Here is a 22,373-nt window from a genome sequence, read left to right as displayed (position 1 = left end):
TCTGCACCCGCACAGCCCAGCGCACCACAGCGAGGGGGGGGCATGGCTGCCCCCTGCCCATGCCCCCCGCGGGGCCCGAGCTCCATCCGCCTCCCCGCAGCGCTGCCGCCTCCCGGGATGGGTCCTGCGGGGGACGCAGGGGACATCTCCTCCGTCGGCCCCCGGGGAGATGCAGGATGCTCTGCCCTTGCCTTGCCCCCTCCCCGTGCCCTGCTGCCTCGGTCCCTCCGTGCTGGTACAGCCCCAGCCTGGGCGAGCTCGAATCCACCTCCGAGCAAAAGCTGTGGGGTCCCACGTGCTTTCCGGGGAGCAGAGCCTGGCACCCCAAACATGGGTGCTAGCGGAGGCAGCCACCAGCCCTGGGGACAGGGGACCGTGGGCAGCTGACGCAGGCCACCCTGCTTGCCCGCCCGTGGCTGCAGGGTGCCCAGCGGAGGGTCCCGGCCATGCCGATGGCCCCCTCGCCAGCACCGGGAGGGCTGAGCCGGGGGCACCGGGTCCGGCAGCTGGTGTTCGAGCCGGGGAGAAAGGCAGGTTGCTGGGAAACATCCCTCTTGAGCTCCGATAAAAATAGCTCTGTCTGTCTTCAAGGCGAGAGGACGGGCTGCGCTGCCGGCAGCGTGTGGGATGCGCTTGCACCCGCCGGGGCTGCAAGGGACGGGACGGGCTGGCCTGGCCCCGTGGGGTCTGCGCCCCGGCCCCCCCCGGCCCCGCACCTCTGTCTGGACACCAGTGGTGTTTGGGGGGTGCCCTGGCACTGCCCAGCGCTGCCTTCCTTCACCCCCAAATCAGCCTTGGAAACGTGTGAACAGGAATCAGGGCTGAGCGGGGAAGGTGGGGGGGGGTCTCCATCTCCCCCACCCCGCTCCCCCTGCCCCTTTGGCTCATCTCTTTGGGTTTGTCCTCAGGAAGAGGGGGGTCGGGGGGGGAAGCCCAGGGGGTCTGAGCCCCGACAGTGCGGAGGTGGGAGGTTTCCCTGCGAGGGCTTTGCTGCCCAACTGCAGCCGGGCTGGGTGGGTCGGGGGGGGACCCAGCCTTTCTCAGGGTATGAAGACCCTCTCGCCCTTTCCAGCTGCTTTGGATGGGCTCGCTCCTGTCCCCAGCATCGCCACGAGGACGGTGCCTCTCCCCAGCCTGGGGAGCTGGGGGGGGTCAGGGCTTCACCCCCACCCCCCCTTTCTTGGGCAGGATTTGAATTTGGTGCCCAGGGAGGATTCACACCCCCGGCAGCCAAACTGTTCCAGCACGCAGCTGGGGGGGGCAGACGGACCCCAGTCTGGGACACGCGTTTCGGCCCCGAGGACCGAGGCTGGCCCCGACGAGAGCCCCCGAGGGATGCAGCCGGTGGAGATGCAGCGGCAGGACATGCACCCCGCTCCCCGGGGCAGCCGGGGGGCTGCGGGGAGGCCCCGGCAGAGCGGGAGAGCCTGCTCGGGAGGTGGCGAGGATGCTGCGGGGTTGATTATTCACAGCTTCCCTCGCCCCGATTGGCTCCGCGGCGCCGAGCGCAGCCGGGCCCCGCTGCAGGAGGAGACTCCGTGGCCATAAAAGCGGGTGGGAGCCAGCGGGCGGTGAGTCCGGTGGGCACCCCGGGCACGGCCGCGGGGCCACCAGCCAGAGTGGCCTTGCCACTGCCGCCACCGCCGCCGATGACCGGCTCAGCCTGACGCCCGCGGAGGGACACCCGCCACCCATCCTGACTCGGCGAAGTGGGTGCTCGGAGGGACGGGGAGCAGCGGCAGGTAGGGCTGCCGGGGTGGCTGTCCCGCTCCCGTCGCGTGGGCGCAGCTGGGGTATCGCTCCTGCTCACCACAAAGTGACTCTTTAAAAACAGCCTCCGAGCTGCAGTGCTGAGGGCAGCTCCCGGTTGGGCTCGTTGCATTATTTTGAGGGGCTCCCGCCTGGCCGCAGGTGCTCCTCTCATCCCTCGAGTGGTTTCATAGCCCACGAACCGCTGTCCAGAGCTTCGCTGGGGTTCGTTTCGATGCCGATGCCACGTCTGCCACCCTCGCGGTGGGGACAACCCGGGGCTCGGAGGGGCAAAGGGAGTGGGGGGAGAGGATGGGGGGACATTTCTGCCTCCCCCCACTTGGCTCGAGCAGCAGCGGCAGCCACAGTGCTGGGTTTTGCTGCAGTTCTGTTCCAAAAGTCATGGGCTTTTTTAAGAAGCCCTGTCCTGAAGGCGTTTCCAGGTCATTTTTAAAGGCGAGGAAAGGAATGGCTGGAAGGTGAGTTGTCTTCTCCGCCAGAAATCTCTGCAGGGTCCTAACCTGCCTGAGTTAGACCTGTGTGGGAGGAGAGACCTGCTCAGCCTGGGAGAGCTGTTCACATCCCTCACTAGAAATAACCACAGGTTAATCGTACGGGGGGATCGGTCTCTGTGCCGCCTGGCACACACGGTCCCCATTCCCCATCCCTCCTTGGGCCGCCAAGTCTGCGACCAGCCCCCGGGGTGCGTGGACGCAGCTCAGGGCTTTTCCACACACGAGCAAAGCCTGGGCACCGAAAACTTGAGTGGAAACAGGACAGGGGCGGAGGAGACCCCGGCAGACGCCTGACACAGGTAGGATGTGCTGAGGGTGGCCGTGGCGGCCGGGACCCGCCGCTGGCATTGCCAGGTGCTGCCACGATCCTGTCGCGTTTCTGCAGGAGGGACGGCTCCGGAGCCTCCGGGCTCCTCCAGGTAACACAGAATCGAGCTCTAACTCGCTTTTCTTCTTCCTCCCTTTTTGTGCTGCTGCTTTTCGCTTTTGTCCAAAGCCCTTTGCTTTTCTCCCCTTTTCCCGCCCCAGTTTTGCCAGTCCCTCCTGCAGCAGGAGCGGGCAAGGTGCTCGGGGGCATTTGTGGCACCGCACGGACAAGGTACGGTCGCAGTGGGATGTCCCAGGGAGCCCGGGCACGGAGGGTCCTTGGTCCCACTGCAGCTGCAGCTCCCCCGCGTCCCATGAAGTCCCCGATTCTTTGGCTGCAGCAGGGCACGGGGCTGCCGGCAGCGGAGGAGCGCGGCAGGGGCAAGGGAGGGGAAGTGGGTGGGAAAAAGGTGGGAAAAAGGTGGGAAAAAGGTTCCCAGTGGGACTGTTGGGAAGCAGCCGGCGGTTGTTCTTGGGAGCTTCGTTCCCCTCGGTGCTGCAGCTGGCACCTACCTGCGCGGCTGGTGAGTCCTCGCTCATCGGTGCTGTCTCGGTGCTGGCGGGGCCATAAGGGCTCGTCGCCGCGTCTCAGCGGCGAAGGCTGGCTCGGGTCCCGCCGTGCCCGTGCCCATCCTGGGCATCTGCCTGCCCCGGTGCCCGCCGCTCTGCCAGGGCGAGTCGGGGCGATGCGCTTAGGGCTGCGCGGAGCCGGTGCGCGGTGCAGCCGAGGAACGCAGCCAGCTTGACACATGATGGTGCAGATAATTCAAATTAAATTTTAATCTAGCATGAATTAATACTGTGGCATTACCATTTCTTCGTCAGTACCAATTACAGTACATTAGCAGATACTGCTGGAGAATACAATAGTCTCTAATATGCGTCATTAATGTGTAACAGATCCCTCTGGGTCATGCCTTTCCACCCCAGATACAAGCAGCCAAGGAGGCAGGGGGGTTTTGCTGCACCCCTTTGGGGTCAGCTCTCGCTCCCGGGGCCGTTGTGGCCCCGGTGGCACCGCGGTCCCATGGCACTGCGGCTGCGGCCAGCACTGGCCCCTCCAGCCTCGCCTCGGGGGGTTCTGGAGCGGTGCCGGGCACTGCCGCCGGCACAACCCCTCTCCCAGCCTTTGCACGGTGCGTTCAGCCGTCCCCAGCCAGGTCCGTGGAGGTGAGAGGCTCTGGCATGGCTCCCGGCAGGCTGAAGGATGGCAATCATGGCTTGCAGGTAGGCTTGCACCTGAAATCTGGCTTTTTCTCCCTCCCTCCTGCTGCACCAGCCGAGCAGAAGCAGCGGGTGGGAGGGAGGGGAGCTGGAGTCTGTACCGGGTGATGGCATCCCCCCGTCCCCTTCCTGCCGGCGGCTCTGATCGCGGTGCTTTTCTTCCCCAAGGCCAAGGGGGAGAGCTAGTGATTCATCCCCTCCGCGCCGTGCGAACGCGGCGATCGCAATATTGCAGAGAAACTCAGCGCTAAAGGAAAAAAGGGGGCTTTTATTTCCAATGATACAGGAGGAGCGATGGAGGAGATGGGATGGGGTGGGATGGGATGGGATGGGGTCGATGGGATGGGATGGGATGGGATGGGATGGGATGGGATGGGATGGGATGGGATGGGATGGGATGGGATGGGATGATGGTCCCTGCCCTGGGGACTTTGGTGGCCCCAGGCTCCTGGCTGCGGCTCAGGGCTTGTGCCAAGGAGCAGGCTGCAGCCGGGGTAAGGGATCGCATCCTGCGGCATCCCCGCGGGTCACTCCTGTCCCCCTTCTCTCCCTGCCCTGGGACCCAGGAGCAGCTCCCGGAGGTGAGTCGCGGGCAGGGGCACACGTCCTGGTGCACGTCCCCCGGAGCAGCCGCGCAGGCGGTAGGTGCCCCGCGCTGAGGGTGCCAGCGGGGCGGCGATGGGCTCCCCGGGGCCGGCGCGGGGAAGGTGACGAGCTCCGTGCTGTCTCTCGCCCAGGCAGCGGCTGCGGGCTGAGATGGTGCGGCGGGCGCTGGCGCTGGCGCTCTGCCTCTCCCTGGCCGCGGTGGCATCCACCGACTGCGCGACCCAGTGCTCCCTCTGCGCGGCCCAGACCCGCAGCGCCGAGAGCAGCGTCCGGCCCCTGGTGAGTGCCAGCCCCACGCAGCCATGAGCCAGAGTGGGGTCACAGCAGCGGGGGCATCGCGGGTGCTGGTGCATGGTGGGCAGAGCTGGGTGCTGCCGGGGTGGTGGTCACGGGCACCCCAGGGTGCTGGGAACGTGCAAGCTTTGGCTCCTTGCTGAGCTTCACAGCATGGTGGGTGCAGAGCCCTGGGCTTGGGGTGGGGGCACCCGCTGGGTGGGGTGGGAGGAAGGCGGGGGGGGGTCACCCCCAGCAGCGGGGTGATGCCGACGGGAGCCCCGGGTCCGCTGCAGCCGCTGTCTTGCAGATGTGCCTGTGGGAGTGCCAGGGCTCCTGGCCGCCCGGCCCCGAGTGGGAGACATGCAGGAAGGCGCTGGCCCTCCTGGCCCCGCTGGTGGCCCTGGCCGAAGGGACAGACCCGTCCCCTCGGGAGGCGGAGGGCGAGGCAGAGCCGGAGCAGGAGCGGGGGTCCCGGGGGAGCTGCCACCGGCCAAGCGCTACGGGGGCTTCATGAAGAAGATGGCCAAGGGGAAGCTGCTCTCCCTGCTGCGCGAGAACGCCCACAGCAAGGGCGGCCTCAGCAAGAAGTTCGGGGGGCTTCGGCCGCAAGCCGGGGGGAGCGGGCGGCCCCCGAGGACTACCCAGGGCCGGTGGGCGATGGGGGCGAGGAGCCCACGGGTGCCGGGGCGGAGGGGCAGGAGCTGGCGGAGCTGCACAAGCGTTACGGCGGCTTCATGCGCCGGATCCGGCCCAAGCTCAAGTGGGACAATCAGAAGCGCTACGGGGGCTTCCTGCGGCGGCAGTTCAAGGTGACCACGCGGTCGGACGAGGACCCCAGCACCTACTCAGGGGAGGTCTCGGACCTATAGAGCCAGGCACGGGATGGGCGGCACCACGGTCCCCACGCTGCCAGCCCGGACGGCGCCGTCACCCCCGGCCCCATTCCCTGCCCGACCCGGCGTGGCCGGCGTCATCCCTGCCTCGTCCCCCCGGCAGACCATGGGTCCCCGTCCCCTACTTGTCCCTCTCTGGTTCACCTGCCCAGCCCGTAGGGACCCTGTGCATCAAGTGCCACCCCTCCGGCTGCGGGTCCAACCCCTGGGCCCCCCGGGGCAAATCGAGGAGGGGGACACGCATCCTCCATGCTCCTGCGGCTGCGGAAGAGCGGCAGGGTCTGGAAACCATCACAGCTGATAGATGGGGCAATGGCCTCTGAGCACCGGGAAGGATGAGCCGGGGCAGGATGAGGCCCTCTGGGCTGGGAGAGGGCCCAAGCAGCCAGCACGGCAGCGGGAGAGGCGGCTGGGCAGAGCTCGTGCTGCGGCACCGGCACCGGGGCAGGCAGCTGGCTGAGCACGACCCCGACTCCCCTCCCCGAGCACTTCGCTGCATCCTACCCATCCCAGCGCCCGCCTCGTCCCCCCGGGCTTCCCCTTCTGAGAAGAACCCCCGGAGGCAGGGTCGGACCCGCACCCCGGCCCCTGCTCCCCCCGCAGCCAATAAAAGGCAGATGCCAACGAAGCCAAAGCTGTGCCGGGTGCTGAGCGTCGGCTTCATCCGCGGTCCAGGGCTCCACGGGGCGGATCAAGCCCTCGGCTTCACCATGCACCCCGAGCCGGGGGCTGAGGGGTGGGCTAGAGGGTCATAGGCACCCAGGGCTGGGGTTCCCTGGGGTGCCGGCTACAAAACCTGCAGGCAGCAGCGGTGGCACCCTCCCCGTTCCATGGGCAGTGGTGGCACCCTCCCCGCGCCACGGATGCCCAGGGCTGGGGTTCCCCGGGGTGCCGGCTACAAAACCTGCAAACAGCAGCAGTGGCACCCTCCCCGCGCCACGGGCGCCCAGGGCTGGGGTTCCCCGGGGTGCCGGCTACAAAACCTGCAAACAGCAGCGGTGGCACCCTCCCCGCGCCACAGGCGCCCAGGGCTGGGGTTCCCCGGGGTGCCGGCTACAAATCCTGCAGGCAGCAGCGGTGACACCCTCCCCATGCCGTGGGCGCCCAGGGCTGGGGTTCCCCGGGGTGCCAGCTACAAAACCTGCAGGCAGCAGCGGTGGTACCCTCCCCACACCACGGGTGCCCAGGGCTGGGTTTCCCTGGGATGCCGGCTACAAATCCTGCAGGCAGCAGCAGTGGCACCCTCCCCGCGCCGTGGGTGCCAAAGGGGATGTGGGACCCCACGCACCCCATTGCTGCTGCCCCTGGAGCCGTGTCCCAGGGGAGGCAGGGACCCCCAGCCCAGCAAGGGCAGGGCAGGGGTGCTCAGCCCGGCCCGGGTGCATGCGGGGTGCTGGCAGGGGACCCGCTCACCCCCCGCAGCACCCAGGGAAGGCTCCCTTGGGAATCCCAGCAGCTGCCCCAGCTGGGAAGGGGCAGCCGTGCCGAGGGCAGGGGCCAAGCTGTCCCCTTCCCGCTCATGCTTTGAGGATGGCGTGACCCTGCCGGCAGCAGCTCAGTGCTGAGAAAGCCCAGCCTGGGCAGCAAATTCCCTTTCAAATTCCTTCGTAGCCTCACCCTCTGCGTTGTTCGTCACCGCGGGAAGCCTCACGCCACGGTTCCCCGGCCGCGGCGAGGCGCAGCCTGCGTGCCAGGCCAGCTGGGAAAGGCGGGAGGTCACCGCAGAGCACTGGCACGCTCAGCTCACCCACGGCGCAGGCTGCAGTCAGCACCCAGCCTGCCTGCACCCCAGTTTGGGCACCCCAGCTCCAGCTCACCTCCCATGGAAGGGGGGACCCGAAGATGCAGCAAGGCTGCGTGGGGAGAGCCAGCCTGACCCTGGTCCGTTCTCCACTCCCTGATGCTGCTCAGAGGGACCATCACCATAGTCGCCATCCCAGCCTCAGCCTCCTGCTGCTGCTGCCATCTTCCTCCTCCTCTGCAGGATGAGGCCCCCCCTCCTCACTGCAGGACACACTGACCCCCACCATGCACCCCCAGGGCAGACGATGAGGTGGCCACCCTGAGCACAGGGACACGCTGGTGTGCGGGAGCAGCACAGAACTTTTCACTTTTATTATAAAAATATCTTGCAAGCAACAAGAAAAAAAAAAAAAAAAAGTCTGTATAAGCAGTCACATCGTTCTCAAAGCATCACCAGGCCCCTCCAGCCCCCCGCCAGCAGCCGGGGGGGGGCCAGCCCCATGCCCGCCCCTTGCTGCGAGGTCACCCGGGTGCTGCAGGAGCTGACGCAGGGTGGTGGTCTCACCCGGGGTCCCGGGGAGGGGGCACGTGGAAGACATGGGTTGTCCCCAGGGGTGGGCTGGGGGGAGCCTGCTTGGGGGCAGGGGTCGTGTAAGTCTCTTTTAAACTCTACAGGATTTAGTGGGCTTCGCTGAGGCCTCAGTCTTAACTTTGCACATCTTATTCTAGTGTACACCCACGTACAACACAAAACATCGGGTTTTAGCTCTAAAAATTAACAGTTACGTGTCAAACAGTCAAAACATGTTACATGGTACCTGCGGGGAGCTCCGGGGGGGAGCGGGGCCGGCGGGGGCACCTGCAGCCCAGCCGGCGTGGAGCTGCACGCTTTGTACAAGCCTGGGGCAGCACCGGTGGGTCCCGGTGCGGGGGTAAGGCTGTGCGGAGGAGGAAGAGGAGGAGGAGGAGGATGCTCGGTGCCATGGAGCGGTTCCGGAGCCTCCCTGGGCAGGAGGACGGGGGAAAGCCCGCAGCAGGGGGGCTCGGCTCACCAACCTTTCCAGCCTCGTTGGCCTTGATGCGAGACCGAGGTCCCACAGAAGGGACACTTGGGAAGAGAGAGGCAGACACTTAGGTCCTTCCTTTAAAGCCAGAGTTTGTTTTCCAGGCAAGCAGCAGAGACCCCCAGAAGGCAGCGCGGGGGCTCCGGCCGGTCTCTGTGGGGCCAGGGCGACTGTGGAAAACCACGCGAGCCCGGCCGGGCAGCAGCATTCCCATGGGAGCCAGCGTGGAGGCACTGTCCCCATCCCCTCAGCCTGGCCACAGCTTCCCGAGGAGCCGCCGCTCCGCTGGCTTAACCCGCTTGGCAAACCCGGCGCACGGAGGCTGAGCAGCCCCCGCGGCTGTGGGGGGATCCCGAAGGGATTGAGCCAGCAGACCCGGGACCAAGCTGCTTCCCCAAATCAGGTCTCTGGCTGGGTGCTGACCCCCACAGTAACACAGGCTGCATTTCCACTCCGAAACACAGGTAGTGCAGCGCATCTTCACATCGCTCTCAGTGTTTCCAAGAAAATCCTCCTGGGAAGGAGCAGGGCAGCTCCCCGCGGGGCGGGGGGGTCCCGGCAGCCACTGCAGCCCTGCTCATTTCCTCGAGATCTGGACGCTGGCGTACTCGGAGCTGGCCTCCTCGGGGCACGGGGCCGGCCGCCTGGGCGCCTTGCTGAGGTGCACCATGTCCAGATCGGCGTAGGTGAGGTTCTCGTCGTTGGCGGGCGCCTGGCTGGACTGGATGGAGGCGTACTCTGACTGCTGGCTCATCTCTGCCATCCGGCGGATGGTCTTCCTCTCTCTGTCGAAGTTCAGGTCCGCATAGGTCAGGTTGTTGGGGTCGGATTCCTGTGCGAGACACCAAAAGTTCCTCCTCTGGGAGGACAAGCGAGGAGACGCCCGTGCCCGCCCCACGCACCAACCCAAAGCCCCACGCTGAAGTCAATCCCGCTGCAGCCTGAGCTGGGACAGCTTGGTCTCTGCTTGTACAGGGGGAACGATGCCGGCAGCCGGCTGGGACGATCCCGCAGCAACGCTTTACCCTGCGCTACACCTTCAAATCCCAGAATCATAGAATGCTTTGGGTGGGAAGGGCCCTTTAGAGCCCACCCAGCCCAGCCCCTGCAGTGCCAGGGACAGCTTTAACCAGCCCAGGGTGCTCAGAGCCCCGTCCAACCTGGCCTGGGATGTTCCCAGGGATGGGGCATCTCCCACCTCTCTGGGCAACCCCTTCCAGTGCTTCACCACCCTCATTGCAAAAAATTTCTTCCTTATATCCAGTCTAGATCTATCCTCCTTTAGCTTAAAACCATTACTCCTTGTCCTGTCACAACGTGCCTTGCTAAAAAGCTTGCCCCCACCCTTCCTATAGACCCCCTCTCAGCACTGCAAGGCTGCACTCAGGTCTCCCCGCAGCCCCCTCCTCTCCAGGCTGAACACCCCCAGCTCCCCCAGCCCATCCTTGTGGGATCACCAGCCACCGCTGCCACGGACAGGCTTCAGAGCCACCACGGCGATTCAGGAGCCACCGGTGCAGTCACCCCGCCAGCCCGTTCTGGCAGGGATGGGCAGGGGCCAGCCTGCCCAGCGATGCCCACGTGGGAGCTGGCAGAGGCTGGGTGGGACGGACAGATTGCTGCTGATCACGACTTTGCTCGCAACCGCGTCACCAAATGCCAAAATAATGCCACAAATAGCCTGGCTGGCTATCGCACAGCTGGTTCTCCAGGCAGCACAAACCCAGACTTTCCCGGGAGGAGGAGGAGGAGGAGGAGGAGAGAGGACGAAGGCAGAAAAGATGCTGGGAAGTGGCTACCCCATCCCTGGGGCAGCGTCTCTTCCCTCTCCAGCCACAGCATGGAGACACCGAGATGTTTCGCAGGGGAACCACCACCCTCCACTCCCACATCTGGTGCTCTCCCTCCCCGCGCCCGGGGTTAAGCAACACACCTGGGTAGTGGCCTCGCTGCTCTTTTCCGGCTCGTGTAACCTGCAAGGGGGAACAAAAGTCAGATCAAGTGCCCTGTTGCCTCTTCCCTAGCGATGGAGCAGCTGGGGGGTTCAGATGCAAAACAAGGTCCTTGCAGCAGACGAGTCCTCACCAAGCGAGCATTTGCTCACATGCTGGTCCAGCCACATCTCTGCAGGCTGGAGACCCGGCTCCCACCCACTTGTTCAGCCTCACCAAAAGCCAAACGTTTGGGTACGAGATGAGCGCGGGGGGCAGAACCGCTACCAGGGAGATCGGCAGAGCCTGCGCTCCTGCCTTCCCTTTCACAACAAGCTTTTGGGGGATCCAACTCCATCCCGATCCCAAGGGACCCTGTCTGCAGGCTGGAGGTGTCCAGCTCAGAGTGCCCACCGGTTACTCGGTGACTAGAGGAGATCGGCACTTACCTAGCAGATGGCGAGCTTTTACCTGCCGGTAGAGAAATAGTTTAGGCAAGAAATCGTTGAGGAAACAACGCAACCCCCCAGCCCTGCTTCACCAGGCACGCGAGCCCACAACGCAGAGACTGCTGCAAGAGCAGATACGCATCTTTTCCCCGAGGCAAGTGGCTGCAGTTTTCTGGAGTTTCACTCCGTTTACTGCAGGACTGCTCCTGGCAGAGGGCAGGAGGTGCGGGGGGGTGTCAGATGTTTTAGGTACAAGGAATAACGAGCACATTTAACCCTGCTCCTGGCAGGCGGTGGCACATGCTGGCACCAGGCAGAGGTTTCCCTGCAGCCTGCAATCAACCCGGTCAGCTCTGCTCCGTCCTCCCCTTTGGGCAGGAGCTGCAGCAGCACAGCCGTGAATTCAGCATCCAAGCACTGATGCTTGAGAGAGAGGGAGAAGGGGGTGAGGAGCAGCTGCTTCCCTGCCATGCACTTGGTTTCCTTACCCTTGCTCTGCTTTGCCCGGATGAGGTAAAAAGTTGCAGCCACCAGCAGTATCAGAACAGTGCAGACCACTCCCACCACGGTATAGATGAGGCTTAATTTTTCTGAAACATGAATGAAAAAGGTCACCACAGGCCTGAAAACGCTGCTACCGACCGAGTCCCTGCAGCTTACAGCTGGGGTTAGCCTGGGGACACCTGAAGCACAGAGGATGACAGCTCGGTGCCTGCCAGCATCACACCCCCCACCCCCCAGTATGGAGATTTCATGTCCTTGAACCAGATTCTGGTGGGACTCTGAGCTTTTTCAGGGGGGTGACATCCTAAAGCCTCCCCGGCAGGGACCACATCCCAGCAGCTCTCACGCACCGTTATCAGGCTGGGACCGGTCGCTCAGTCCCTCCCTGGCTGGGGCAGCGATCTGCAGCACGGCCTTCTCGACGACGGGACCCTGGGCATCGTGCATCACTTGGCAGGTGAACACGGACCCGTTCTTCTCCTCCGTCGCTCTGACCTCCACCAGGCTCCTCACCCTGAACAAGCCCCGGGAGGTGTTCTCCAGCCGGGAGGTGTTCACCACCTTCATCTCCGTCCCGTTTTCCAGCCAGGCGACGGCCACGTCTCCCGGGTAAAACCCCTCCACGCGGCAGGTGAAGGTCACAGTCTTGTTCACCTCAACGGGGTTTGGTGGAGCAGCGACCACGCGGACCTTGGGGGCGACTGGGAAGAAAAGCAGCTCCTGGTGCCTGCGTCCCCCGGCTCCGCTGCCCGCGGGCTGCCCTGTCCCTGCCCCAGGACCCCCAGCCCCACGGGAGCCGGACGCCCCGAGCGCCGGTGCCCCCCAGCCCTCACCTCGCAGGGCTTTGCCGAGCTCGTACGTCCCCCTCAGCGGGGCCGGCAGCGTGAGGTGCCGCACCTCGCAGGCGAGCTGCGAGCGGATGTCGTCCTCCTGCAGCCTCACCGTCACGGTGCTGGACATGTCGTAGGAGAATTTCGTCTGCCCGGAGGTGATCTGGGGCTGCTGAGCCCTGATCGGGATCCCGTCCTTGAGCCATTGCACGGCGATGTCTTCGGGGGAGAACCCTCCGGCCGTGCAGGTGAAAGACACCGATTGCCCCGGCCCCGCTCTGCCGTCGGGCCCGGACACAACCGGGGCGCTGGGTTTGGCTGCGGGGAGAAGCGTGGGGCCGTCAGACCGGGCTCTGCCACCCCCGCCCGGCCCCAGGGCTGCAGGGAGCGGGGTCTCCCGCGGGGGCACGGATGTGCCCGGGGGACGGCCCACGGGATCCCGAGCCCCGAGCCCCTTTCCCGACCCCGCTCGCCCAGAGCAGAGCCCACCGGGACGGGCTGGGTCGGGACGGGCTGGGACGGGGGCTGCGCCCGGCGGGGCTGGTTCCCACCAGGAGCCCCACTCACCGTGCACGGACACCACCGTGCCCTTTCCTTGCTGAAACACCGCCTCATCACTGATCCCCGATTTCCTGAACTTCACGCAGTAATAGGTGCCGGCATCCTCGGGGCGAACATCGCTGATGCGGATGTTGAAATCCATGTCGGACCCATTCGCTACCCTCGTCACGCGGGGGAAGGAGCCCTTCTGCTCATAGATGGTCTCGTTCCCACTGCCCCAGCCCTTCAGCCACTTCACAGCACCAGCGGGACCTTCTCCAGACACGGTGCAGGTCAGGTTGAGCGTCTCCCCCGCTGTCACCGACACCTTGTCCTGGGGCTGGTGCAGCTCGAAGCCCCGGCTCGCCTGGGCCCCCGCACCTGGGGAAAAAGCAGACCGAGTCTCATTTGGCATCTGACCCCCGGCCCCGGCTCCCCGCCTGCCCTCGGGACAGGCTGAGCGCTCAGCTCCGCTTCGCAGGCACCGCGGCCACGCTTTAGCTGCACCACGGTTACCTGGCTCCCTGTGCCAGCCCCAGGGAGCCCGGGGGAGAGCCCGTGGTCACAGACCTCTGCCTGCAGGTCTCGGCAGCGGAGCCGGCCAGAGCTTTGCTACACGACCGCACGTCATGCTCTGTACAGCTAAAACATCGAGCAAATCCCAGCTGCCCGCGCCTGCCGGCATGCTGCCTCCCGTGGCCGCTTGGCTTTGTCAGTCAGGAGAAAACAAGGCCACAAAATAGAAGGCACTCCAAAAAAGCAAGCTCCCCTCACAGCTGCAGATGCAATACCATGTTTTCTGCATTGAATCGCTCCCATTTCCGCATTGAATCCAAGCCCCGATTCGCTCCAGCGGAGCTCAGCCATTAGCCAAAGCCGGTGCCAGCCAGGCAGACGCCGTTCCTGCTTGTCGCCGACAGAGGAGAGCAGTCCCCTTCAAAGCATCCCAATAACAAGGCTCCCTAATCCAGCCGACCCTGTCGCACCCTGCCACGCAAACAGAAAGCTGCCGTCCCAAGCACCCCCTCACCTACGCACCCATGGGTGCCGGCACACCTTCCCGCACGCACGGTCAGGCAGGGAGCGACTCCCGAGGTCTCCAGGAAAAAAATCACCGGGGCTCCACTCTCCCGGTGGGCAGGCAATAACGAAATCCACCTTGGGTGGATCTGCAGCCGGAGCTGGCAGGAACCAGGGTTCCGATCTCGCTGCCGCACACGCGTGATGTGCCAGGACCTGGCCGGCTCAGCCCTGCGGGAATCGGCGATGCCGCTGCTCCCCGCTGCCTAAAAATGGCCGGAGCAGCAGAGACAGCCGCCCTGCGGGAATTGGCGATGCCGCTGCTCCCCGCTGCCTCAAAACGCAGCAGAGACAGCCGCCCCGTAGCCTACACGGCTCCTCGAGGGGTTAATTTCGGCAATGCTTGCCATGCCCAATATAGCTATCGCAACCGAACTGAATGAGATTTCAATCCAGGTCATTGCTTAAAGGACCATTTTTAAGCGATGCAGGAGAGAGGTGGGAGAACCTCTTAAATCCTCCTGCCGATAACAGGGGCCCGGTGCTGCCGAGCGCTGCGCTCCCAGAGCTGGCAAGCGGCACGCAGAACTGCTGTGGCAGCCACGCAGAGCCCGTGGTGTTTGAGCAGGTAACTCCTGCTGCAGCTGAGCGGCCTTGGGAGCACGCGGCCCCAAGTTGTTGGCTGGAGGGCTGCAGCTGCACCCCACATCTTTCGCACCAGAAAAACCCAGGGCAGCAACGAGACTGCCCTTGGTACCCCCGCAGCCATCCCCAGGGTGGGACAAAGTGCTTGGCTGGATGCTCCCAGGAGGACCCGCTGTCGGATGAGCTTCTCTGACCCCTCCAGGCCACCGCTGGCTCCCACGGAGCCCAGAGAGGATTTTTGGCAGCTGTTAATCCCTTCTGACTTCCAGCAGTATTTGACATACCCACAGATGTTCTCACTGCCTGCGCAATTACTCGATCTCAATGATTAGGATGAGAGGAAATGGGCTCAAGCTGCGCCAGGGGAGGTTTAGGTTGGAAATTAGGAAAAATTTCTTTACGGAAAGGGTGGTCAAGCATTGGAACAGGCTGCCCAGAGAGGTGGGGGAGTCACGATCCCTGGAAGCGTTCAAAAAACGGGTAGAGGTGGCACTTGGGGACATGGTTCAGTCTGGTCTACCCTTGATTGGCTTAGCGTGGGCTTGGTAGTGTAGGTTAATGGTTGGACTGGATGATCTTAAAGGGCTTTTCCAACCTAAACGATTCCATGATTCTATCAGAGTTACCAGGAGCACGGTTTCTCCAGATTCCTCAAGTTAAAGGCTTTCTGCCCAGGGCATCAGTCTGCTGCATCCCCAGCACAGCTGGCGCTCGCAGCCGAAAGCTTCAGCCCTTGGTGTTTCCCTTCAAAGCCACGTCAAGGCTAACGCAGAGCCGCACTCAACACCGAGACAAGTTTGTCCCAAAAGACAAGCATGGCAGGACGGAAACCTGGTTTGCGTCACATCCAAGTCGTTCAGGCTGAGCCTCGGTCTTCTGCCCGAGCAGCAGCGGTCTGCGCTTCTGCAAGGTGAGCCCATGTTTCCTGGGTGACACCCAAATCCGGGGGAGCGCCCCGGAGCGCAGCCCCTGCCCTCGGTGGGTGCTGACGCACCCCATGTGCAGAGCACGGTGGTGGCACAGGGCACACACAGCCGGCTCCGCCGCTGCGGCATCTCCCGAGCTTCTCCATCGCCTGCTGCTCCCGGACCTTTCGCAAGGGACGGTTGAGAAATGCGTAGAGGAAGTCTGACGGCACCGAAGCATCACCCGCCTCTCATCATCTGCCTCTTGCGGGACACGGGGATGTGACACAGGGGACCGGGCTGCTCCGGGGACAGGGACCGGCACGCCCAGCCACCCACCGCACAGCCCTCCCCGGCCCCTTCGCACGCCCGCGGTGGCCGCGTCGCTAGTTGCTCGCTCCGCCAAGTTGGGCAAGCAGAACCCGCGTTGCCTCACCGCTCGTTAGCGGGTGGCACCGCCACGCAGCACGGGCCGTGGGAAGCGGGGGGCCGGGCACCAGGGCCCCCGCCCCACCGCAGGGGCTCTGCACCCCGGGAGGAGGATGTGGCTCACGGCTCCCCTCTGCGATCCCGCGTAAAAGAGATTTTTGCAGGGCGGTGACATCCCCACGTCGCCTCAAGGATCCCCCGCGCCAGGGAGAGCTGCCTGCACCACCCCGCACATCCGAGCCCAGCCTGCAGCGAGCCCAGCGCTCCCTCTTCATCCTCCCTCTCACCATCTGCCCATCTCCCCACGAGGCACGAGCCATGCCGGAGGGGACAGAGCCGGGGGAAGCGCCTGTTTCGGGGTCCCAGAGCTGACCCCAACACCGAAGCGCGGCCGGGGCGAGCAGCACGGGCATCGCTCAACCCCAAAGCACATCTCTCGGTTGCGGCGATGGGGTCTCACAGCAATGTCCACAAAAGCACCGGGCAGTTAAACTGAGCGTGGCTGGGCTGTAGCTCACCACAGCCTCGGCACAAGGCTCCTGCCCTCCCGGTCACGGGGATTCACCTTTGCAGGCAGCACGGCTGCCTCTCCGAGAGCCCGCATTTACAGCCGGGCTGCAGACACTCTGCGCACCTCGTACACCGAGCCCGCATCACCTCCTCGCCGGGCAGCGGCGTGCGAGCACACTGCCTGCTCCCCTGTCCTGGTTTCGGCTGGGATAGAGTTAATTTTCTTCCTAGTAGCAGGCACAGTGCTGTGTTTTGGATTCAGTAGGAGAAGAATGTTGATAACACACCGATGTTTTAGTTGTTGCTAAGTACTGCTTATGCCAGTCAAGGACTTTTCACCTTCCCATGCTCTGCCAGGGGCACAAGAAACTGGGAGGGGGCACAGCCAGAATAGTTGATGCAAACTGCCCCAAGGGCCATTCCATACCACGTAACGTCATGCTCGGTATAGAAACTGGGGGGGTTGGCCGGGGAGCAGTGATCGCTGCTCGGGAACTGGCTGGGCATCGGTCGGCGGGTGGTGAGCAATTGCATTGGGCATCACTTGCTTTGGATATTATCATTATTATACTGTTACTATTATCATTACTATTTTACTTTCTTTCAATTATTAAACTGTTCTTATCTCACCCCAGGAGTGTTTCTCACTCTCACTCCTCCGATTCTCTCCCCCATCCCTTCGGGGCAGGGGCAGCGAGCGAGCGGCCGCGTAGTGCTGAGCCGCTGCCTGGGGCTGAACCACGACATCCCCGCACCGAGGGATTTGCAGGCAGGGCGTGCGCTGTTGTCCGGCGACACGCTACCGGAGGTGCTGCTGCTGCTGCAGCAGCGGGGCTTTTCCGACGGTGCTGCTGCTCCCCGAGAGCAGCCGGGGAACAAAGGGCTTCGTGCTGCCACCAGTGCCGCCCGCCAGAAGGCTTCGCTGGCAGCGCTCCGTCTCTCGGGTCACCGCAGAAAACACTGCGTGGCTCTCAGATAGGACTAAAATGTGGGTTTGGGGTATTTTTCCATGTGGTCTGTTGTGAGCCACCGTGCCGCTTTAGAGACTTTCACACACAGCGCCACTTGGCCGGCGCTCTCCAGATCATCCCGTTTGGGGTTTGCAGGAGATCTGTTATACGTGAGCTTCAGCCACGATATGGCCGCGTTAACTCCACGCCGCCTGAACTAGACTGGCTCACGCCTCCCGGCCGAGGAGCGCACGTCCCCATCAGGCCGCCCGACTCCTCCACCTGCCCACCCTGCACCCAACAGCCCTACGCCGGGACCAACCTGACCCACCGCGTGCTCAGAAACGCCTTCGAACTCCGGCAGCGGCACGCAGAGCGATGCCCCAACCCCCCCGCGGCGAGAAAACACAAAGGGGAAGTTGGTAGAAAACCCCAGAATATGCAAGTTAGAAAATGCAAAGTTTCCACTGCAGCTCCCTTCCTCCCTTCCCCCTGAATACGGCTTCTCCTTGCACCCAGCAGATGATGTCTCTCCTCCTTCCCCTTTCTGGGCGCTTGCCCCAAGGAGCAGCGGGGCCGGGAGCCCATCCGAGCCCCCTCCCCGCAGGTATCTGGCAGCGGCGTGCGCGAGCCCCGTACGCTCACGCGACGTGCTCGCGCACCGGGAGCGGGATGCAGGGGCTCTCCGTGCTGCAAACACGCGGGACACGCCGCGATTTCTCACGGCGAGCGCCGGGTCAGTGCAAACCTGCTTCCCCCCGGGCACGTTCACAGTGCCACCCGACCACAGGCTTCGATCTCAAACCACCTAGAGTCAGAGCGCAATCCTTTCACCACCAAGATCAAGGGGAGTTTAGGTGCTCCGACCCTGGAATCTGCTCTGTCCTACACTCCAGAATTAGCAAAGGGTTTCAGAGCCCTGAAAAATCACCACCTGACAGCTCCTACGTAGGTGGGAGCACCCTCGCAACGCGGACCCAGAGCACTTCCAGCCTGGAGAAGAGGCACGAGCAGGGGTGTCGTGCTGCGCCTGGTCTGGCAGAGCCTCCCTCTCGTTATTTCATTTAATTTGAGAGCAAAATAATTCCTGGCTCTCCCACTGCAGTGCTAGTTTTCTGTCTCAGTGACACTTTTTTTTTTTTTTTTCTGTATTCCACCTTTTGAAGTATTTGATACCAAACAGATTGCAAGAGGACGGGGTTTAATTCAGGAGAGGCTGCTTGGATGCTTCCCGATAAAAATAGATTTTTTTTTTTTTTTTTTTTTTTTCTCCCTTCTGAAGGAGCTGGGTAAGGAGCTCCGGGATGGCGAGAGGAGGGCTGCATGCTCCAGAAGCAACGTGCAGCTGGTCACCGGCATCCGGAGCCCCACAGTCACTCGCTGAAGGAACGGGCCGATGGGCAAGAGAAGCCCCAAAATAATCGTGCAGGAATTTCACCTGGAGCGGGGCTGCCTGGGGGGGGAAACTAACAGGTGCTGCCTATAAAAAGGGCCTGGAATCTGCAGTTCAGGGGAAGATGAGAGAGCCGGGGGTAGCTGTCGAGAGCTATGCAGATCCCGGAGCAGCTCGGGGCCGGTTATAGTAAAGGCTATATTTTACATACGTGACATCAGAGGAAGCCTTGGATCACACGCAGCCATCATTTGCAAGCTTCCCTCCTACAACATTAGCAGAAATTCAGCTTGAAAGCCAGAGCCCCACAACCAAACATATTTCCTTTTTAGAGGAGGCTCCGGGAAGCGCAGCTGAAACCCTGTGTCAAAAAACGCCTGCAGGGAAGGGTTCTGCACGGCACAGATTTTGCAACAGGGCCTTGCAGTTTGGCTTCCCAGAATCTCGCTCCTCTTTGCCCTACAGGAAGATCTCCTGCAGGACCCTCCCGTTTCCCCTTTGCTTCTGCAGAAGTGCTGTCGGAGCAGCTGCCCTCTGGCAGCAGGAGCCTGGGCCAGCTCTTCTAGAGTTCAGGCTTAGTTTGGGCCATGGCCCAGGAGGGTTCACCGCAGGGTCTCCCCAGCATGGGGGGGGAAAAAAAAAAAAAAAAAAAATCTGCATGCTCGCATCTGAAATCAGGGATGCAAACCACCTCGTGACCCAGGGCTTGCTGCCCCAGGATGGTTCTTTTCCCATGGCTGGCTTGGAAAAATGGGGTTCTTACTCCAAGGCCACATTTAATTAAACTCAAGAGCTTTGCTCAAGCCATTCTTTCGTGGCAGGAATTCGCAGCGGCTCACTGAGAAGCTGCACTCGCCGCCAAAGCCTCCTTGGCTTTCCACAGCCGGGAGTTTTCAGCTTGGGGCCAACTCTTCTCAGTTGTGATCGGGCAACTCAAAGCAAGGAGTGTTGTGCTAAAAGCATTTGCTTTCTGCTCAAGTTTGCACTCAACCCTCTGCCCAAGCAAAGCTTTGACAGTAAACGTTTCTGATGGGCCTGAGAGAATGTGGTTTTCCCCCCCACAGGACGGCGTTTCACCCATGCCCACGTGAGGAGCCTGGCCTGGGCTATTTGCAGTGGGATCCGGCTAGAAGGTGTGAAATTTGGACAGAGCAGGCAAAAAGCTCAGCAGCAAGATGCTCCTGAACGTGCATTGCTACTGCCCCAAGAGGTTTGTACAAAAAGCCCCGTCCTTCCCCAGAGGCGCAGGCAGCGCCGGGCAGGAAGGAGAGCGATTCCTTAGCAGTATCACCCGAGACGAAGAGCACCGAAACAAAACATCCTTGAAAGCAGCACCCACCACAGGGCTTCGTTCCTGGTAGGGCGAGAAACTTCCCGCTGCTAGCGAGGGAAGAGAAACAGGCAGGGAGCAGCGCACGCTCCCATCATCCCTTCTCATGCTGCATCCCCAGGCTTTTACATAAGGAAGCGGCGGAGCCACAAGCCCGGGGAGGGCTGGGGCACCTGGGGGGCCAGCAGCAGGAGCCCCATGTGAGCCACGGCCGGCGCTCGCAGCAGGGCTGGGTGGCACAGGGTGCCTGGGAGGACGGGTCGATCCCACTGCTTTGGTGCTCAACAGTTGGGTAGAGCAGCAAGAACTGCATACAGTCGGGGGTAAAGCAGGAGGGAGCAAGAAAAACGAGTTCCCAGTGGAGGAGGCAGGCTGCCCTCACCGCAGGCTCCCCTCGCCCGCTCTACCATCCTCCCCATCGCCGGGCAGCCTCCGAGTGGGAATTTCGGCTGCTTGCAGAGATTTGCCTCTCGCATAGCTGGCAGTGGGTGCCAGCGAACGGGTGGAAACAACATGCCTCTTCACGTCCCTGCCTAATTCCCTCGCCTGGCTGGAAAGGGGAATGTCTGCCTGGAAGTTTGCTCCTGGAGGAGCAGCCGAGCGAGGGCCCTGCGGGAGCTCGCCCCGCTCCCCTCTGCCATCGCCGCGCTCTAGGTCATCTCCTGGAAAGGTCAAACCAAACGTGCGCAGCGAGACAGCATCATGTCGCGTAGAGGAGGGGCAGCAGAGAGAAGAGGATGGAAGGGGGAAAAGGGAAAAAAAAAAAAAATAAATAAAAGCAAAGCACAAGAGGAGGGTGGCAGGAGAAGGCGGCAGGTCGGAGCCGTGGCTTACCTGGGCAGCCGTGCAGGGAGAGCAGCGCCAGGCAGCTCAGCAGCCAGGCAGCGCGGCCGGGGCTGCGGGAAAGCGGCTCCATCGTCGGCTCTTTCTGGGAAGCAGAAATCAGAGTGGCTTCAGAGCGCGGCTCCGGCTTTGCTGCTTGCTTTTTTTTTTTTTTTAAAAAAAATAAGAGGAGGGGAAAAAAAAAAAAAAAAAAAGCAGAATTGCAGCTGGAGAAGGAAATCGCTTGCTCTTCTCAGCCCCAAAATGAGGAAGGAGGGCTGGGCTCCCGCCTCCCCCCGGCTGCGGGCGGGCAGCGCACACGCAGGGCCCCGCCGCCGCCCGCGGGCACCGTCCTGGCCGGGCCCCGGGGCTCGGGCTCCGCTGACCGGGCCGCCGCGGCGGGGCCCCGGGCGGGCGCATGCCCCGGTGCCGAGCGGAGCCGCGCCCGCCTCCCCGCCTCCGTTGCCTTGGCACCGGGCGGGATGGGGCCGGCCCCGCACCGCAGACGACCCCCCCCGCCTTTCCCCAGCAGCCCCCCTTGCAGGTCGCTTCCCCGGGGGCGAAGCCAGCAACCGCCCGGCCCGGAGCAAACTTTGCTGTTGCGAAGTCACCCCCCCCACCCCCGCCGCGCTGCTGCCTTAAGGTGGGCTGGGGGAGACCCCGCACCCACCCCCGGGCCGGTGCCGGGATCCCCGGGCAGGGCTGCGAGGAGCCCCGGGGGTGGCAGCGGTGCCCGGCTCCCCGGGGCGGGCAGGGCGCACCCAGGGCGGGCAGGAGGAAGCAGCTGGGGCAGAGGAAGGATGGTTCAGTGGCCCCAGTGCTGTGCAGAGGGTGGCTGGCATCCCCCCGCTTGCCACAGGCTTCCCGTGCCAGGGCCAGCGTGGCCACCGCTGCGGCACGCCTTCCCTGTGCTGGAATTAGGGGTGCGTCCCCGTGCATGAGGGTGCTGAGGTGGCGGGGACACACAACCTTGGGGCTCCTGAACACGCCGGACTTTTTGTGCCATCCAAGGGACCTGTGCAGGGCTAGCAGCTTCGCTGGCGCAGCCCGCGGCAGGGGCACAAGCAGCATTTTGGAGGTGCCATGTGGACAGGCCAGCTCAGCCCGTGGGGGTCACACCGAGCAAGGGAGGGACTCCGGTGCAGCTGGAGGGGGCTTGGGGAGATACCTGCACCCCTCTCTGCAGGGGGTCCTGGAGACGCACCCTGGGAGCATGGGGACACCCCCATGACGTCCCCACAGTGGGATGGGCTCAGCAGGAGCCCGTGGCAGGGAGGTGAGAGCCTGAGGACGAGGCAGCTGCCATGGGAGATGGGGCTGAGGGAGGACGCGGAGGAGGAAGAGGGCGTCTGGATGCGAGCATCCATGGGATGCGTGTCCCTGCACCGCCCTGCTTCTCCCTGACACAAAATCCCTCCCCAGGGAGGCACAAGGCCATGTCCTCCCCATCTCTGCCCGCTGGAGCTTCTCCCACCGCCCGTGGGCACTTCGGCAAGGCCAGGACGGGGACCAGCTTCTTCCCCCGTGTCCCAGGTAGGCACGGTCACCTGCAGCCAGACACGATGCTGGCAGCGGAAGCTCCAGCAGGTCCCAAACCCGCCCTTTCCCCCACCCAGCGATGGGGTACGCACACCGCTGAGCGCAGGCTTCCAGCCCCAGCGCGCCCAGCAGCACCCACC

General features: G+C 63.5%; 2 protein-coding genes across 2 annotated transcripts; one reads left to right on the top strand and one right to left on the bottom strand.

The window, feature by feature from the left end:
* The first annotated feature begins 1,335 nt into the window (after positions 1-1,335).
* Positions 1,336-5,605, top strand: PDYN (prodynorphin). Its single transcript, XM_075721399.1, is given in 8 exon segments — positions 1,336-1,494; positions 1,497-1,548; positions 1,551-1,685; positions 1,688-1,742; positions 4,592-4,739; positions 5,044-5,205; positions 5,208-5,336; positions 5,339-5,605. Coding segments are annotated over 8 exon segments (1,107 nt in total).
* Positions 5,606-9,013: 3,408 nt separating this feature from the next.
* LOC142594878 (tyrosine-protein phosphatase non-receptor type substrate 1-like) lies at positions 9,014-20,788 on the bottom strand. Its single transcript, XM_075721117.1, has 8 exons — positions 20,707-20,788; positions 12,718-13,071; positions 12,154-12,468; positions 11,671-12,021; positions 11,305-11,406; positions 10,817-10,838; positions 10,370-10,409; positions 9,014-9,268 (listed from the first exon to the last, which is right to left on the bottom strand). The coding sequence occupies exons 1-8, from the start codon at positions 20,786-20,788 to the stop codon at positions 9,014-9,016; spliced, it is 1,521 nt and encodes a 506-aa protein (XP_075577232.1).
* Positions 20,789-22,373: the final 1,585 nt, after the last annotated feature.

The sequence above is a fragment of the Pelecanus crispus genome, chromosome 14 (assembly GCF_030463565.1).
Source record: "Pelecanus crispus isolate bPelCri1 chromosome 14, bPelCri1.pri, whole genome shotgun sequence".
Lineage (NCBI taxonomy): Eukaryota > Metazoa > Chordata > Aves > Pelecaniformes > Pelecanidae > Pelecanus > Pelecanus crispus.
Note: the sequence above shows the minus strand (reverse complement) of the source record. Positions and strands in the feature narration are given on the sequence as shown.